Below are 14,054 nucleotides of genomic sequence, written 5' to 3' on the forward strand. Positions count from 1 at the left end.
GTGTTGATTGAGTACAGTTGAACGCATGGGCTCCAGAAGTTGGCCGGTCTGACCGATGTGTGGTCTTACAATCAGCCTAAATGGCTAAGACTGGCAGGTGTCAAGTTGGCAGACTGCATCGACCAACTTTGAGGCCTCACAAGTCCTCAACCCGGCCATGTGAGGTCATAGTAACTATCGCCCTGGTAAGGAGAACCTGGCAGTCTCCGCTCGTGCGCATACGCGTAGTGATCACGTGTTAAAGGGGCTGTTGTTGTGTTCGGAGGATCCACAAACATGTCGGCGTCCGTCTGAACGACCGTCGCCTGGAGAAGCTGTGTGGCGCCATCCGCATTGCGACTTCATCTCCTGCCGCCTGCGTCTGTCGCGAGATGAGGAAATGTGAACCTCGGATCGCAGCCGCCCTAAACGACCCTGCGATGCCAAGCTGTCGCTATCGTGCCGTGAGGGTCTCCCGAACCTAGCGTTCAATCAATTCGCAAGTACACTGCCACTTTTCGCCGCCTCGCTTCCCTTAAGCCCCAGAACCCCAATATCGGATCGGCATCTATTGCAGTCGCAAATATAACAACAAACATCGTTCGCTGCGCATTTCGCCACTGCTTCTGCGCGTTTCCTTTCCGTACGTCCGTCAGTTCTGTCGTGCGCGCTCGTGCGTCAGTCGGTCGCAATGGGATCTCCTTGTGGCTCGGTCGATCCTCGCTCTGCGGGGGTGCTGAACCGCATATAGGGCCAGGCTCCTTCATATAACGTCAAAATGAGCCAATCCTCAGGCCGCCTTATGCCAATGCGACGAAAGCTATGACTGAGGCCAGCCAGTGCCCGGTCCACTGCTTACAGACGGGTGCTACGTCAAGACAGCTTTCCCTTACCGGCATGTGCGCTGCCCTGATCCGAGCACGGCGAGCATGATGGCCCACAGTGGCCCATCACGGGTAAGGCACTTCCAGGCATGAACCAGTCCGTTGTTGATGCACACGGCGTGGTATGCCTTGATATGCTCCGATAACGAACATTCGTGGTGTCAAGATACCCAGCACGCACAAGCTCTAGCATGTGCCAGGCTTCCCAGATCGCGGTCCTGGCTTCCACGTTCTCATCAAGTCCGTATCGTTCAATCTCGCATACAAATCGTCTTGCTATTGGCGTCACCGCTTTGGGTACTTCCCCTGTCATGTTGATGCGCCCATCCTAGCCCGTTGAGCACATCTTCAATGCGCATCTTCTGGCCACCATGCTGCACTGGGATACTGTGGATATGCATGAGAATGCTGCAACGGTGCTGGAGATCTTTCGTTTCTGGTCTTCTAGAAATAGAACAACGTTGGCTTGGACCACGTACGCTTTACCAACAACGTCGAATAGGACTGGGGCAAAGAAACTAATTTCTGCACTCATTTTGTATCAGCAGCCATTCAGCACACGAGCCAGCAGCATTACACTGGTGCAAATGACTTGGGATACCTTTCCAGATCTTGAACCAGGGACCCCTACCTTGTCATTGATCACCGCATTATGCTTGACGTAGGATTTGTTGTCGGGCCTACCCTACTCAGCTAATTCTGTACCATTCAGGAACAGACACCGTCTCGTGGGAATGACCCATAGCTTTTGGTACTTCGGCATTGTGTCCGTGTGGCAAGTGCACAGGACTAGGATTGTTGAAGGGACGAACTTCCCAAATGCCTTCATGCCTTCGCTCCTCCAGGCGCGAAATTCGATTTATAACACTGCAGTCCCAGCGGCATGTTATTGTTGTTCTGGTTTTCACAAGCTATATCCGGCTATCCCAATCCTTAACACACGCGATCAGGTTACGTCCAGGGCATTTTTCTCGAGGCTCTTCTTGCTCCAACATTTGTCAACGTAACAGCAATTGAGAAAATCGTAAACACATGCGATACAAGTACCTCGAGGCGACCCGGCAACGCAGACTAGGCATTCTTTTTCTGGCTCAGGTCTCACTGCGGCGGCCTGCCAGAGCAAGCTAGCTCTGGTAGTCTCCATGCGTAATCGCAGCCCTGGCGAGTCCCTACCGAGGCGCTTTATTCGACTACAGCGTGCCAGGCGATGCCGGAGACGACCACCATGTTCCGGGATCGAACGTCGAACATTCAAATGTACTCCATCCCCACGCCGGCCTTCCTCCAGAGTACCAGCACGCTTTTTTGCAGACACACCCGTCTCATGGACTTCAACATGCCGGCGCTGCCCCTCATCCCGCATATACAGACATCGAAACACACCCGTCGCTACATCAATCTCACCTCTTACGCCACCACCAGATGTCACATCAGCCACCAACCTCCTACGATGTGGGCTATTCTCCGAGTTATCAAACCGCCGGACGCAAGCGCAGCCATCAGGAACATCATCTGCAACCGGAATTACCTTCCTTAGAGCAACATTTGAATCCATATGGGCAAGCAACAGGAAGCGTCTCACTTGCTCATCCCTCGCAGCAGGGTTACTCCCTTCACCAATATCCACCTCCACAAGCCCCCCCACAACAACAACAACAACAACATACTTTACCTCCAACACATCACCACCATCTTCCCAACACTCACCGCAGCAAGAGACAGCAGATGGAGGGTGCGCCGCCCTCTCCCACTCCCCACCATGGACCTCCCAGTGTCGTAGGCGCGCAGGGTATGCCTGCACCCGCACCGCGACCTCGCGGCCCGAAACTCAAGTTTACGCCCGAAGACGACCAGCTACTAGTCGACCTGAAAGAGAAGAAGAACTTAACCTGGAAGCAAATCGCCGACTTCTTCCCGGGTCGCAGCTCCGGTACGCTGCAGGTGCGATATTGCACAAAGCTTAAAGCCAAGACAACAGTCTGGACAGATGAGATGGTAAGTGACATTCATGTATTTCAAACATCCAGACCCCATCCTGCAATGAAGTCGTTCGTTTTGCCCTGAAACGCGCGACGTCGTACTTGCAGCCCCAGCGCGGAAGCGAAAATGCTAACCACAACGGGATCGCAGGTCGCGAAACTGCGCACCTCGATGCAAGAGTACGAAAACGATCGTTGGCGCATCATCTCGTCGAAAGTCGGTGCTGGCTTTTCGCCGGTCGCGTGTAAAGACAAGGCGGAGGAGTTGAAAGCGATTGAAACGGAGCAGGAGGAGGAGCGCGAACGGCAGCAGCAGAACGCGTATGTCCAGAGTGAGATGCCCGGTGGCCATGGCGATCCGAGCGCAAGCTATCAGTGACTGGCCGACCATTTCGAAGGTCTCAGTGCGTGAGGCTTCAAGCATTTCAATAGGTGGATGTTGAAGTTGCGCTGGTCACAACGAGTTTATTTTTTCCGGGGAGTGCATTTGCCAAACTTCTTCAAAAACATCTTTAATCGCCCTTTATTCGCTTCACGACGTACACGATACCTACACAACAGTATACCCTTCGAATACACACAGTAGCGCATACTGCATTCTCGGATCGAAGCTCCTCGGAGCCATTGCGATACTTTCGGCACATCTTTCAGTTACACCATGACTTGCGGCGTTGATTGAGTCTGTCAGTTTGCGCTGCATAAGGTTTGGGCAGCCATCAGGTTTGGGCAGACATCAGGTTTGGGGCGGCATTGATGGCGATTTGGAAGCAGGATACACAAAGGCATTAAAGAGTCGGCATTGGTCTATGCGCTCACAACAACATTCATCACATGGCCTCGGCCAATGCTCAGCGGCTGTTGTGGACCATGAACGTTTGGTCGAGGAAAACACAAATTGGCGGAAAGATACCCAGGCTTCAACAGCAGAGATTTCGCGTTTCATTTTCGTTACACCCATACCCATACCTTTTCCCGTTGTTGTACACGTCAGCAGCAACATCACATTACAAATTTTCTTGTGTACCTATACCCCGGCAAGATGGTCAACTGATCACTTGCATCACACTCGCTAGAACCTTTTTTCTACTTATAGACTTCAAGTACTTTTGTAATACTCCGAATGTAATACTTTTACCTGGCAAACACATTGTTCCTGAATTATTGCACATATGCCATGAACAAAGTTGACTTACGGAATATAATACGCTGCTTTGATCGACTTCTCGACTTGCGTCGGATGCTGCACCCACCCAACCCCATGATTTGTCGTCACTTTATGCATATCTAGGCAACGTTCAGGCGCCGTTAGGACGCATGGCAACGGTTGCAGGGCTTGTCGGCAGGCTTGAAACGCGGACCGTTGCAAACCAGGGATCGCAGATCGGAATGTGGAGCTACTCGCACGAGCATGACTGCTTAGCTTGTACCGGCTGCCGCGTCTGGGATGCGAAGTCATGAAGGTATCGATAACTTGGGCGGTGAGCGGCGATGAGATAGGGGTTTGGAGATGCTTGGCTGATGAGACGTGGATGTGAAGGGTGTTGGAGCCTGCGATTGATAGATGCCAGAGGCTTGCAATGCTGTCAGGCTTGAACATGCCTCAGGCAGCATGCTATCAAGATCAGATATCCAGATATAGCTAGAGGTGTTATTGAGAATATAACTTGTCAAGACATTGGTATTCAAGCTTCAGACCCATGAAACGAAACAGGTCCACTGACCATTGCGCACCTGAGCTTTCCACATATCCTGACGGTCATGTTGCCATAATAACAGATTTGGATTCATTCTATACCTCTGCGTGATCATCCCCTGGAGATAACTGTGCAGACCTGCCACCTCAAAGTCTGAGTACTCTGCGTACCGCTGCCTCACCTAGACGAATGCTCGGTGTCATCGTACCGTTGCATATGCACATGCTAAACATCTACCCATATCATGGATGTGAGTCAAATCTCTCAGTGGAAATCTCTTTCAATGACCTATCAAAGTGAGCGCGTAGCATCTCTCTTTCGCTCCATGATCGGTCAGCACTTCATATACTGACCCTTGAGTATAGCACACACGGCTCCGCAAAAACTTGCCGCCAACGTGCCGCTGGCTTTATGCATCCCCGTTAGCGGGTCCACCGTTGATGAGAGCTTCCGTACTGATTTTCATCGTTTCGATATATTGATCAGCATCGCCACCAGGTCGGGTTCCGACACTCGTGCAGTGTCAACAAGTGACCGGCAACACTACCTCACAGGTGTTATAGAAGAGGCCGGCAGGCGTTACCTACCCGACAGTTGGGGGCTGGCGCCATGAAGCAGCTACGTTGACATTGCGCCATCCTCTCGTGGTGCATGTGGCGTCACGTTGCTCACTTGTGGTATGGCCCAGGCACCAGGGCAAGAGCAAATCGCCTCGGTGTGGAGATTCGGTACTTCTACGCATGGCGCAGTCGACCTGGCCGCAGGATGTATATGAGCCCCTGCATTTGCAATATAGGCTCGCTTGCATTTCATGATTTCTTGACCTATAGGCGACGTTTGCTGCGTAGTCTTACTTCAGTTTTTTCGTGTTGACCCAATGAACGAATCCTGCACTGACATGGCGACTCCGTAAAAAGAGACTAGGGATGTTTGAAGCGTGAATTTGGAAATCTCTGCCGGCGGCGACGTTTCTAGCCCACTTTGGAAGTATATTTTGTGGGCGAACAACAGGAAGGAAGGAAGGAAATGGTGTATTCCTAGCTAAGGAAGGACAAAAGCTTATGTAATAGGATACTTCACATACTAACCGTTTTGGCTAATATATTTGTAGTAGGCCACTGCAAACATCCTATTAAGGCGCAATACGAGCGGCATGAATTGACCAGGTGGCGTGCCTTGGAACAAAATTTTATTTGAGCGAAGCATCAGTCCGATTGTGACCGAAATCTCAAAGCCACTCATCAAGTAGGGATTGCAAATTTAGATTCTCGATAGACAGTGAAGGACATGGAGGGCTGAACATAGATATTGAAAGCATCAAGACTCCATAGCTGCACCTGATTAGAGCTTACTGTTGAGACCGCTCATCAACGTCGCTGCGCACTTACCGATCTCCATGTCCTGAGCGACAATATAACTCTCCGTCATCTCAGGAGCTTTGGAAGCGACTCAACGTCGTCGAAGTCCCCGAGCTTTCTGTAATCTCGCATGTGCAGAACTTCCTTCTCGAAAAGATGGAACACATCGAAGAGTGGATGTGTTTTCTCTTTCCATTCAGGTATCTTCTCGCCAATGTTTAGTCGCCAGTACTTTCCCTGAAGTTTGTGTGCGAAGGCGTTGATGAGACAGCGGAACAGGATGTGCATGACTTGTGTATTAGTAGCGATAGAAGAGGCCGTACTCGCGACAGACACGAGATTGAGCAGGTTGGTCTTCGGGTGGAGTGGCTGATTGGCAGGTGTGCCGGTGCCGATGCTCAAGAAGCAGTCGGTGGTACGAGCTGGGCAGAAAACAGGCAGAATTTCGGTCCATAACCTGTGCAAGCTCAGCTTATCGAAAGGTGATCTGACATCCAGCTTGACTCACCATCCCAAAAGGTTGTTTTCTTGGAGATCGCCGTCAACGAACGTATTCGTTTGAACCAGTCGACACTGAAAGTTTTCAACCCAGCAGCTTGTTAGTGTGCGAAGATGCTATTGAGATCCTCACAGGGGCCCTTGAGGGCGTAGCTCCTATGCTGGATGCGTATATGGAAACAAAGCATACACCTTGTGCCGTGAGATGAAGGTCAGATCAGCTGTCGCCTTTGCATCATACAGAGCCCTGACAAGGGAAGGCCTGCTGTGTTTGATGGTAACAATGCGGCACCTCACCCCGCAAACCAGTTTCTTGAACCGAACACCTTTGCTTCGGACCTCGAACACCTCGTAGCCCTCGGCTTCAAGGTATGACTGCAGTTTAGGTGTCCTTCCTCCGCAACTGCAATCCTGAGGCCGAGCTTGTGCGAGGATTCTCCAGCCAGGAACGAACGGGCGGATCCTCTAACGACGAGTGTGCATCGCAACTTTCCTGGACTGAGCGGAACTCCCGTGGATTTTGAGATTTTTTTTGTGAGCAAAGAGAGAGTATGCCCTATCCCAGGATATGACGTCCAAAGAAGCTTTGTTTGACGCAGCTGAAAAGATCTTGGCGATGGCTGCACGATCCCCGAACATGTCCAAGGAAACAACGACCTTCTGCCTGTCCGCACCCGACTTCTCGTAGTGGCCGTTGACCGTCACCCATGTGTAACCTTCTTCGAGCAGGTATTCTTCGAGAAGGTACGAGCAATTATCTTCGACTGCAGGTTGTAAAGCCTTTGTCCTTCCAAGGGCACGGCAGAAGAAGTTTTCGTGCGAAATCACCGTGAACAAGCGCGCCACAGTGGAACCGCACCACCTGGAACTTGAGCGGGTCTTTGAAGAATTTCTTGAGATGGTCATTGATGTTGTACGCAGTCACTTTGAGCACCGGTTGTAGCTGGCCAAAGCCTTTGCAGGTGCGAGACAGGGAAACGATATCTGCGACATCGAGATAAGGCAGCATCATCGTTTGTACCGGACGTGCGATGTGACCGGCCGATCCGGAGGGCTGCCGGTGCGAGGTGGACGTGGTGTAGGTTGATAGAGGGTCGATGATAGTGTGAAGGCTCTCCATGGACGATGACTGCTCGAAGATGGCCGATCTTGAAGTGGGGAATCTCTCGAGTGATTGTCGCTCAGGCCTGGAGGTTGTCGCTCCTGGCGTGGAAGAGTTGTAAGGTCGTAGTCGGCGAGAGATCTTTCGTCGTCCGCATCTTCGTGCTCGAAACCGAAGTCGAACGTTGCACGGTCGTCCGACATCTTCGAGGTATGTTGATGAGTCGTGTTACGGTGCAAGAAGTCGAGCGCGGGAGTGAGTGAAGACTGCAGGCTCTTGTTTGCTGTCAATCAATATTAGGAAGCTTGACAAACGGCAAATGTCAAAGAAAAGCCCCAGCGACACATGCCGGCTCTTTCAAGGTCTACTAGTATCTTTTTTGATGTACAGTATGCTATAGTTCCGTCCTCGAGACCGGCTGCCTCCATCAATCACTACTGACAATCCCACTCCCCTCCCTCCATCCCGTCGGTATCAGCGCCGCAGCAACCTGACCGACACCTCTCTCCGTAGCAAGCAAATTGAACTGCGCAGCCGCATTCCGCGTATCCTGGACTTCGAGCCGTATGCCCAGGCCGTTGAGGTATGTGCGGACGGCGGGCGCGAGAGGGAGAACGTGTGGGCCGGTGCCGATGATGAGGATATCTGTGAACATATCAATTGGTACTGCGCTTCGAGCTTCGGGTTGTGATGTGGTTTGGGGTTGTAGGAACATTGTGTTGTGTAGAGGAGGTTTTTGATGGAGTTGAAATGGGCGTGTGTACATGGGGGAAAACATACCAGGCTTCGGCCACACCAACTCCAGCACCCCCCAGCTACCCTCCTGGACCTCCCATTGCCCCTTTCTATTACTCAACCTGCCCGTCATCTGATCCTCCCCGAGACCGTCCTCAGCAACCGTGCCCTCCTTCCTCCCCTCTCGCAACCACGGCCGCCACCTAAACGCCTCGCCGCCGACTAACAGCAGCCCACAGCCACTAACTCTCATCTGATTATTCAGCGCAAACCCATCGCTCGTGGTCGCATCTATACTCGTCGCTGGCGCCGCGGTGTTGCGCAGCACATCCAGCGCGCCGAAGTCGGTTTGTGTGTCTTCGTCGCTCTTGGGGCCGCGGTCGCGCGATTTGGGAGGTTTGGATTGCATGAGCACCGGCGCTGTGGTGTGTAGACTGCGACGAGATGCTGGTCGCAAGCTGGCGGTGCATGATCGCTGAGAAGCTGTGGAGCAGGAGGATGCGACTGAGGCGGGACGGCGGGTGGAGGATTGGATTAGGCGGTGTGAGAGGGATCGCGTATGGTATATTATTTGGCGTTCCATTGTGCTGCGTGTGAGTAGTGGGATTGTGAGGTTCAAGTGGAGAATATGAGGTGTTGAAGTTGGGATATTTGATGAACGGCGTCATTGAACTGATGAATGGTCCAAGCTCGAAGCTAGCTGCAGGTACATCTCCGCTCCCATGTGCAGGACTTCTCAAACTCCTATACTCCATTAAGACACCTATGCAGATGCGTGGGTGTGGATGCTGATGATGAATGCTCAATGCTGCTAATGCCATATGCAAATGTCGTCTTCTGATCCTCCCTGGGACCGTCGCCGCCGCTGCCGCCGCATCATTGTTCAATACTCCCGCCCTTGATACTCCGCCCAACACCGCCTTTCTCGCCAGCCACCGGTTTCGCAGGCCTCAAATCCTCCATGTCGATCTCATCCTCATCCTCGGAATCAAACGCCGAAGGAAATCCCTCGCAATCCACAGCATTCAGGCCAAGCCTCGCGATCACGCCCAGCATTCCAGGAGGCTGTTCCTGGCCGCCCTTGGCAGGCGACGCCTTGAACGATTCCGTCAGCTGCGAGCTCGTGCTTGCGCGCTGGACGTCGCGGCGCCGGAAATCCATCGGCTCCGTTTGGCTGCTACTGCTGGTCATAGTGCTCGCTCTTGACGATAGGCTTGGACATGTGCCTGAGCTTTGCTGCGAGCTCTGCTGTGCGCTTTGCTGTCGGCGATGTCTGCTTCTTTGGACTTCGGGTTTTCCGCATCGCAATGGTTGCTCGGCACCTAGGTAGGTCCACTCGTTTGCGGGAGGGTTGTAGGTCGGGCTTGTGCCGTGGTTTGCGCAGAGTTTGGAGGCTTTCAGTTCGCCGGTTGATGTGCTGGATCCGGAGGTCGTGAATCGAGACCAGCGAGAGAAGCTCACTGAGCGGCAACTTGGTGGTGTTGCGGGCATCTCAGCCCACGGCGGAATGATATCGCGCATCGCTCTTGAGCTTTTGCGCTCTGGCAGATTTGGCCTGGCTGGTCGTGTGTTTCTGCGCTCGTCTGCAGACATTTCTGGATAGCATGAAAAGTAGTATTGTTGCGACATTGTAAGCGATTGCTGCTTGCGGCCGTAGGTGGAATTGGAACAAGGCAGGCAATCAGCCTGCTGGCGCGGCTGAGTTTGTATTATGAGGGTGAGTCAGTTTGCGCAGTTGCTGACTTGAAGTTACTGGGGACCGTCGAGGTGAGTGCCATGGTCGAGGTTGGTGAGTTCAGCAATGCAAGAGGCGGGGGTTCACTGTTCATTCCATTGTCCGTCTTCACCTTTAAGACCACACCGCACTTTGCAACACCAAGCTCGGGATTGGTGCGACCGTGTGGGGAGCGGCACTGAATATCGGAGAAAAGCCCCGCACCAAGGGCGCTGAGTGGACGACACCAGGGCGGGAGGTGTGACACTGAGGACAGCTGGACCTGAGGCTTACGGGCGTGGAGGGTTTGCGCGGTGTGGTTTGCGCGCCATGCGTATGTTGCGCATGATTGTGCCTCGCGCAATCGGTGGCGGATGACGTCGCTAGCTGGGGTTGGTGTAACATCAGGAACAGCGATCGGCATGGGGGCAAGTCATGATGGGTGCATGTGAAGATGCGACCCGTGGTCGATGCAGCAGGTGCAAGTGAGGCGAAAATAAGGGTACAAGGGTCCACAGATTCAGGGACAATATCCAGCGAGATCGCGCGATAGCCGCCACACGTGACCTGTGACTGACCATTATTTGACGTCCGATTCGTTTGTATCGATTGTCGAGTACACTCCCTTTCTTCTCTCAGTTCCTCTGCTACCATCATCACAAAGTACGACACCAGACAACTTATTGACGCGATGGGGGCACTTGTCGAGACTTTTTTCATTCCCGCTTCTCGGTACCATGGGTATCTACAATTCAGCTGAAGAGCCAACCATGGTACCGCTCATCAGTGACTGCGTACAGAACCAGATGTCCCTTTTGGCCCTCAAGTCTTCCACCTCTTTGTCATGTCTCTCATCTCAGCACTCCACACTCCACATCCTCTAGCCATGGGTAAACCAACCGTCTTCCAGCAATGGTCCGCCTTCATCCTATCGCGTCGTCCCTGGCAGATCAAACTCTCCAGCGACTCTCCATCCTACACGCTCCCCGCACACACCCTCATAAACACCGAACTCACACTGGACCCCTGCCCTCGTACCGCCCGTCGGCAATATTTGGGGCACCCGCATCAGCCCGCCGGAAACACGAGACCCCGCAAGTCTGGAGGAGCGCATGAGAAACCTCAAAATGATCATGGAGGGACTGAAGTAGCGGTTCGAAGTCTAGCAGAAAGTGGTGGTGGAGGTTAGTCAAGAAGGGGTTAGTGAGGAAAGAGGGCGTGGAGAAGCGGACTAGTTTGTTTCGTATTACTGGGAGGAGTTGCGAGCTCACTCATACGTTACTGCGCTTTAAAAACTAAGCTGCATGAAAGGATATCAGGGCGGTCGGGAAAGGTGGGAGGACGGGAGTTTGAGGGGGCAGTTTGAGGAGCCGGTGGCTTGGCTTGCTGTGTTAATCTTGAGGAGTGACGCGAGGACAGAAGGTGTTGAGAAGGTGGTGCAGTGGATCGAGGGGAACGGGGCTTATGGGACATTGGGCGAGGAAGAAGTCGAGGAGGAACGGAAGGATGTAGAGTCGGAGTATGGGTGGATCGATGAGGATGTAGAGGAGAAGACCGAGGAAATTGAAGATCTGACCAATTTGCTTGTGCCAGAAACGGGATTTAGTGGGAATTGCCGCTTCGGTATGATGGTGCCGCATGGGCAGGACTTACAAGAGTAGACAAAGACGACTTTGGTCAGGCTCGAGAGGTTCAGCAAAGCGTTTGAAGCGTTGTTTCAAGGAATACAAGTGGGAGTTAGAGCCTCGTTTTCGAACTCTTCTGGAGGCAGCGTTTCCAACGGGCAGTACTACGAACAGTAACCGTACAGGAGTACGGCTTAAGTAAGCAGTCAGTCCGTAGTGAGGGTACAGGGCAGTAGCTCAGTTGTACCGTAGTAGCAATAGCGACCATAGTACTGCCGTAGTTGGTGTAGCCCTGAGATGGTTATGGTGAAGTATCAAATTGGACGGTGAGGCCTTACAACTTCTCAAGAATTGGCTACGTCACCGGCTTACTGTGATCCACTACAGGCAGCTGGAGGATGAGATAATTGGGCAAGATGAGATGGGTACAGAGGCCTCCCGAAGCTCCAATTCACCGACTGACGTTGAAGAGTGGGGCGGCTAAACTATATTAGGCAACTACGGACCGTAGCTCAGGTCAATTGAACAGTTATCACTACTACCCGTACCATCCAGTTCCTTCACCGTAACCGTACAATAGTACTGACTGTTGGAAACGCTGTCTGGAGGATTGCCTTACCCAATAATTGGCGCCAGCCCCTCCGCGAATGCGACAGGGGAAATTTCCCCATCTGCACCGTCGTACCTCTCAGCTCATCGAACGTCTGTACCTGTCATCCGCTTCATCATCGTGTGATTCCTCCCTATTTGTGATTTCGTACCCATCGCTTTCGATTGCCGCTGGCTTGTCGTTTTCGTGAAACTCTTAAGTGGTCCCAAGCCTTTGATCTGCTATATCTGCAAGCCACTCAAATGACTCATCCAGGAAATTTGCAAGCCGTTCCGCAAAATCGAGAAACGATTCACTAGCGTTTGACACCAACTGCCGTCCTATTTGTCTCATTGGTTGTAGTACTGCCTTGTCCGAGGTCCCGGTAATGCCGTACTATATCGCCTGCTACTAGGATGTTCACAACATTGTACCATGAGCATTTTGCGTTCTTGTGAGGCACACACTTAATGAATCCATCTTCGTGCTGTGTATGTGCATGTGAAATCTCGAGATTCCGATCCACCCGGATTATCGGGCAGGGTTGTACATTACGACCAGGAACTTTCTCCAAGATAGAGTGAACAAAGAGCAGCAGGGCCCCCGCGATGAAGAGCAGATACATACCATCTGCCGTTTTCGGTTCGTCGTTGCCGGCGATCTTCGCGCGCACATACGTATATGGACACATCTGTTCTGCGGCCCATACCAGATGTACTGCTTGGAGGTAAGCATTCGTGTTATTGCTGCCGTCTCCCTGCGGTAAGCGCAGTATGATGCGAGTATTCTGATACAGGTCGTTCACAGTTTGGATCCTGGAACGTCCGCCCTGCACCCAGCCTCGCAGTCTTAGTAGATCGTCTGATATTGATGTCGTGACAGTGATTTGGGCACTGAGATAGCATGCACGGATTTCGCGGAGCATAAAACTGGCGTGAAAATAAGAAGGTATCTCGTTACTCATGATCTGGCTATCCAGTTCATAGTGCATCTTGATCTCTTCGTTGGGAACGACATGTCTGATGAATTGAAATTTAAACCTGCCATCGTCGGCTTCCATTACACCGGCAATCGTCTTTGGCTGCACAATCGCGAAGCGGCGTTTGCACTGCAGGAGCGACGAAGGCTCATTTTGGATTTGGCGACAGGCTGTCATAAGACCTAAGCGATCACTCATCGAGATGTAGCCACCGTTGCATCTGGCTAGTAGCTGCACTGCGGAGCGGCTTGTGGGGAAATGCATTTGTAGATCGTGTTTCGGATTTCCGGTGGCAGAGCGAAGAATGACGTCGCGGAAGATTGTGTACTGTGAGGTAGTGAGATGGCTTGGTGGAGGCGGTGGTGCTGCTTCCTTATCCGGTTCGCGGTAACTGTAAGCCCAGGACACTACATGTGTTACATGGTTACCCACTAACCAATCAGTCCTCTACTTTATGTGTTTAAGTTTACATCATGGACATCTCTGTCCAACACACACAAGAATACACAACAGAAAATACGTGCCAACTTCATCTCCAACTGTTTACAGCAACTGTGCAGGCGGGAATTGTTCGAGGCGCAGGAATCGTTTCGCTGTTTAGGATCGAGCGTATGTGCGGTTGGGAGGCCGGCAGAATAATCAGCAGCGGAAGGCTGGTGGTTGTGGAAAGGGCCCTGGCGGCGGACGCGGTTTCCAGAAGCAGAGTGGCACGTGCGCAAGCTTGAGATAAAGGTGAAGGTGCGACCGCGGAACCTTATCGTGATCATCACGAGAGTAGTGTGAGCATTCTTGAAGGCCAAGAAGACTAACTTTAGAAACAAAGCCGGGGCGTTGCGCTTACATTATGATCAGTTCTAGCTTTCTATTTCGATATGCAATGGCATTTTGCCACTGTGGGAGAGATGAGGAGAGGTTGCT

The 14,054-nt window shown here is 52.3% G+C and overlaps 8 protein-coding genes across 8 annotated transcripts; 2 read left to right on the forward strand and 6 right to left on the reverse strand.

Moving 5' to 3' along the window:
- Positions 1-2,285: 2,285 nt before the first annotated feature.
- Positions 2,286-3,221, forward strand: BU25DRAFT_350664 (uncharacterized protein; the record flags this gene model as incomplete). The annotated part of the gene is made up of 2 exons (XM_033703319.1): positions 2,286-2,858; positions 2,994-3,221. 2 exons carry the CDS (start codon positions 2,286-2,288, stop codon positions 3,219-3,221), a joined length of 801 nt encoding a protein of 266 aa, XP_033557293.1.
- Positions 3,222-3,988: 767 nt separating this feature from the next.
- Positions 3,989-4,486, reverse strand: BU25DRAFT_414622 (uncharacterized protein). Its single transcript, XM_033707338.1, has one exon. The coding sequence runs from the start codon at positions 4,437-4,439 to the stop codon at positions 4,032-4,034; it is 408 nt and encodes a 135-aa protein (XP_033557294.1). The 5' UTR covers positions 4,440-4,486; the 3' UTR covers positions 3,989-4,031.
- A 2,587-nt stretch (positions 4,487-7,073) lies between these two features.
- On the reverse strand, positions 7,074-7,753 carry BU25DRAFT_182882 (uncharacterized protein). The gene has a single exon (XM_033700933.1). It carries the CDS (start codon positions 7,510-7,512, stop codon positions 7,147-7,149), a length of 366 nt encoding a protein of 121 aa, XP_033557295.1. The 5' UTR covers positions 7,513-7,753; the 3' UTR covers positions 7,074-7,146.
- A 103-nt stretch (positions 7,754-7,856) lies between these two features.
- Positions 7,857-8,862, reverse strand: BU25DRAFT_376427 (uncharacterized protein). The gene is made up of 2 exons (XM_033704114.1): positions 8,275-8,862; positions 7,857-8,139 (listed from the first exon to the last, which is right to left on the reverse strand). The coding sequence occupies exons 1-2, from the start codon at positions 8,810-8,812 to the stop codon at positions 7,922-7,924; spliced, it is 756 nt and encodes a 251-aa protein (XP_033557296.1). The 5' UTR covers positions 8,813-8,862; the 3' UTR covers positions 7,857-7,921.
- A 19-nt stretch (positions 8,863-8,881) lies between these two features.
- BU25DRAFT_414625 (uncharacterized protein) lies at positions 8,882-10,291 on the reverse strand. The gene has a single exon (XM_033707339.1). It carries the CDS (start codon positions 9,856-9,858, stop codon positions 9,106-9,108), a length of 753 nt encoding a protein of 250 aa, XP_033557297.1. The 5' UTR covers positions 9,859-10,291; the 3' UTR covers positions 8,882-9,105.
- On the reverse strand, positions 9,969-10,759 carry BU25DRAFT_182887 (uncharacterized protein). The gene has a single exon (XM_033700934.1). It carries the CDS (start codon positions 10,661-10,663, stop codon positions 10,079-10,081), a length of 585 nt encoding a protein of 194 aa, XP_033557298.1. The 5' UTR covers positions 10,664-10,759; the 3' UTR covers positions 9,969-10,078.
- Positions 10,760-10,787: 28 nt separating this feature from the next.
- Positions 10,788-11,604, forward strand: BU25DRAFT_425119 (uncharacterized protein; the record flags this gene model as incomplete). Its single annotated transcript, XM_033708330.1, has 2 exons — positions 10,788-11,127; positions 11,255-11,604. 2 exons carry the CDS (start codon positions 10,788-10,790, stop codon positions 11,602-11,604), a joined length of 690 nt encoding a protein of 229 aa, XP_033557299.1.
- An 869-nt stretch (positions 11,605-12,473) lies between these two features.
- Positions 12,474-13,903, reverse strand: BU25DRAFT_425120 (uncharacterized protein; the record flags this gene model as incomplete). Its single annotated transcript, XM_033708331.1, has 2 exons — positions 12,474-13,543; positions 13,633-13,903. 2 exons carry the CDS (start codon positions 13,901-13,903, stop codon positions 12,474-12,476), a joined length of 1,341 nt encoding a protein of 446 aa, XP_033557300.1.
- Between the last annotated feature and the right edge of the window lie 151 nt (positions 13,904-14,054).

The sequence above is a fragment of the Macroventuria anomochaeta genome, assembly GCF_010093625.1.
Source record: "Macroventuria anomochaeta strain CBS 525.71 unplaced genomic scaffold BU25scaffold_39, whole genome shotgun sequence".
Classification (NCBI taxonomy): domain Eukaryota; kingdom Fungi; phylum Ascomycota; class Dothideomycetes; order Pleosporales; family Didymellaceae; genus Macroventuria; species Macroventuria anomochaeta.